This window comes from Peromyscus leucopus, chromosome 8b (assembly GCF_004664715.2).
Source record: "Peromyscus leucopus breed LL Stock chromosome 8b, UCI_PerLeu_2.1, whole genome shotgun sequence".
Classification (NCBI taxonomy): Eukaryota; Metazoa; Chordata; class Mammalia; order Rodentia; family Cricetidae; genus Peromyscus; species Peromyscus leucopus.
Window position 1 is genome coordinate 36,413,807 of NC_051086.1, and position 1,701 is coordinate 36,415,507.

At 57.5% G+C, this 1,701-nt stretch overlaps 1 protein-coding gene across 1 annotated transcript in view; it reads right to left on the minus strand.

Annotated features, from left to right (window-relative positions):
* Positions 1-312: 312 nt before the first annotated feature.
* Sowaha (sosondowah ankyrin repeat domain family member A) overlaps positions 313-1,701 on the minus strand; it is a 2,706-nt gene continuing 1,317 nt past the window's right edge. The window contains exon 1 of the mRNA XM_028855685.2: positions 313-1,701. This exon is cut by the window's right edge and continues 1,317 nt beyond it. Coding sequence (XP_028711518.1) covers positions 773-1,701 — 929 coding nt within the window. The 3' untranslated portion in view covers positions 313-772.

The following is a 1,701-nucleotide window of genomic DNA, read 5'->3' on the forward strand; positions in this document are numbered from 1 at the left end:
CTCTACCTCCCAAGTGGTAGGATGAAAGGCGTGGGTGACCATGCCCAATCACACACTTTTTTCTCAATATTTGATGTTCACCGTACAATTGGAATTGGTTACATTCATTAGGGTCACAATGGTGTTCCATGCTTTTCCAGAATCTGTGCTGCCTACAATGAGGTAGATAAACTTTAGTGTTGTTGGCTAGGGCCAATTTCCTTTAGACTCGACTTTTTAAAAGATAGATTTCCAAAATAGTCAGCAAAAGACTGAAAATGTCTTTGCATTTTGCCTAAAAGTGGAAAAAATAGTATTTCAAAAGGTATTATCAAAATTTTCCGTACCTCATTTTAATTTAAAAACAGAATAAAAGCATCCAATTACAAAGCCACTACAGATCTTAAAGTCACCATCTTTGAACATCTAGAGAGCCTGGCTCGACTTCTGAATTGGGAGATCTGTCCACACGAAGGCCTCTGGTTAACACCTCCAGGGGCCAGACCAGCTGCTGCCCCTTAGCATGTGACCCTAAACTTCAAGTCTCCTCCAAGTTCAGGCCTGACTGCTTGGTTTCTTCATAGAAGCCTCTCCCAGGGGACAAGAATCCAATTCCTGTACACACATCAAAGTTCAGAGAGAATGGGGAGGCCCATCTGGGTACGACAGGCTGCAATGGATGAAGATGGAAGTGAGACCCAGGCTGCAGGTGTCGGGCCTGCCTTGGACAGGCTTAGATGGTATGGCACAGGCCCTGGTTGGTCAACCAAGGCATTGGTAGCTTAAAGGCCATTCAGGTTGGAGGGGGCAGACTGGGCATTAATCCAGCTAAAGGCCCCGGGGTGGGTCGACGAGAGATTTCATGGAAGGAGGGCAGGCCACCACGGATCTTGGTCTTCTTTCGGGGAGCCATGGGCGAGGCACCCAAGAATTTGCTGAAGGAGCTCGACTTCTTCAAGCCACGGGCCAGGTCCTGGAGCATCAGGTCGTCGGCCAGGACGCCCAGAAAGGCGCTAGTGGTGGAGCTGAGGATGGTGGCGGCCACCTGCACGGGGTGCCTCGACACAAGGCTCCCACTGCCACCACTGGCCGCATCAGGCTCTGTCGTGGTTCGCAGGCCAGGGTCACCAAGTAAACGCCGCAGCGCGTAGGAGGAGCCAGGCTTCAGGTACTGGTAGGCACGACGGCCGCTGTAGTCGCGGACGTGCACTTGGGCGCCCAGGCGCACCACTAACAGCACGGCTGCATCCTCGTGGCCGTGCAGGGCCGCCAAGTGCAGCGGGGTGTAGCCACCGTGTGAGCGCGCGTTCACGTCCACGGGAGCGCCTCCACGCCGGGCGACCTCCACCAGCTGCAGAGCCATCTCCCGGTCGCCGCTCTTGGCTGCCCAGTGTAGAGCGGTGAAACCCGACATGAAGTCACGCTTGGCAGCCAGGCCGCTGTCCCGCAAGAGCAGCCCGTGCAGCTGGTGGCTCCAATGGCCGCTGGCCGTGCGCACCAGCCACTCGTGCTCCGTGGGCTCCAGGGGCACCGCGGGCGGCGGCGGCGGCGCGGCAGGCACCTCCTCCATATCGGGGCTCAGCAGGCGCGGGCCGGCGCGCGACAGGCGCCTGAGATGAGGGGAGCGGCCGGGTCCCAGGTGCAGGCCCAGACCCGACTCCTCTACCGAGAGCCGCCGCAGGAGCATCGGAGAGGCCCGCGGACTCGGCTCCTCCGACCGCT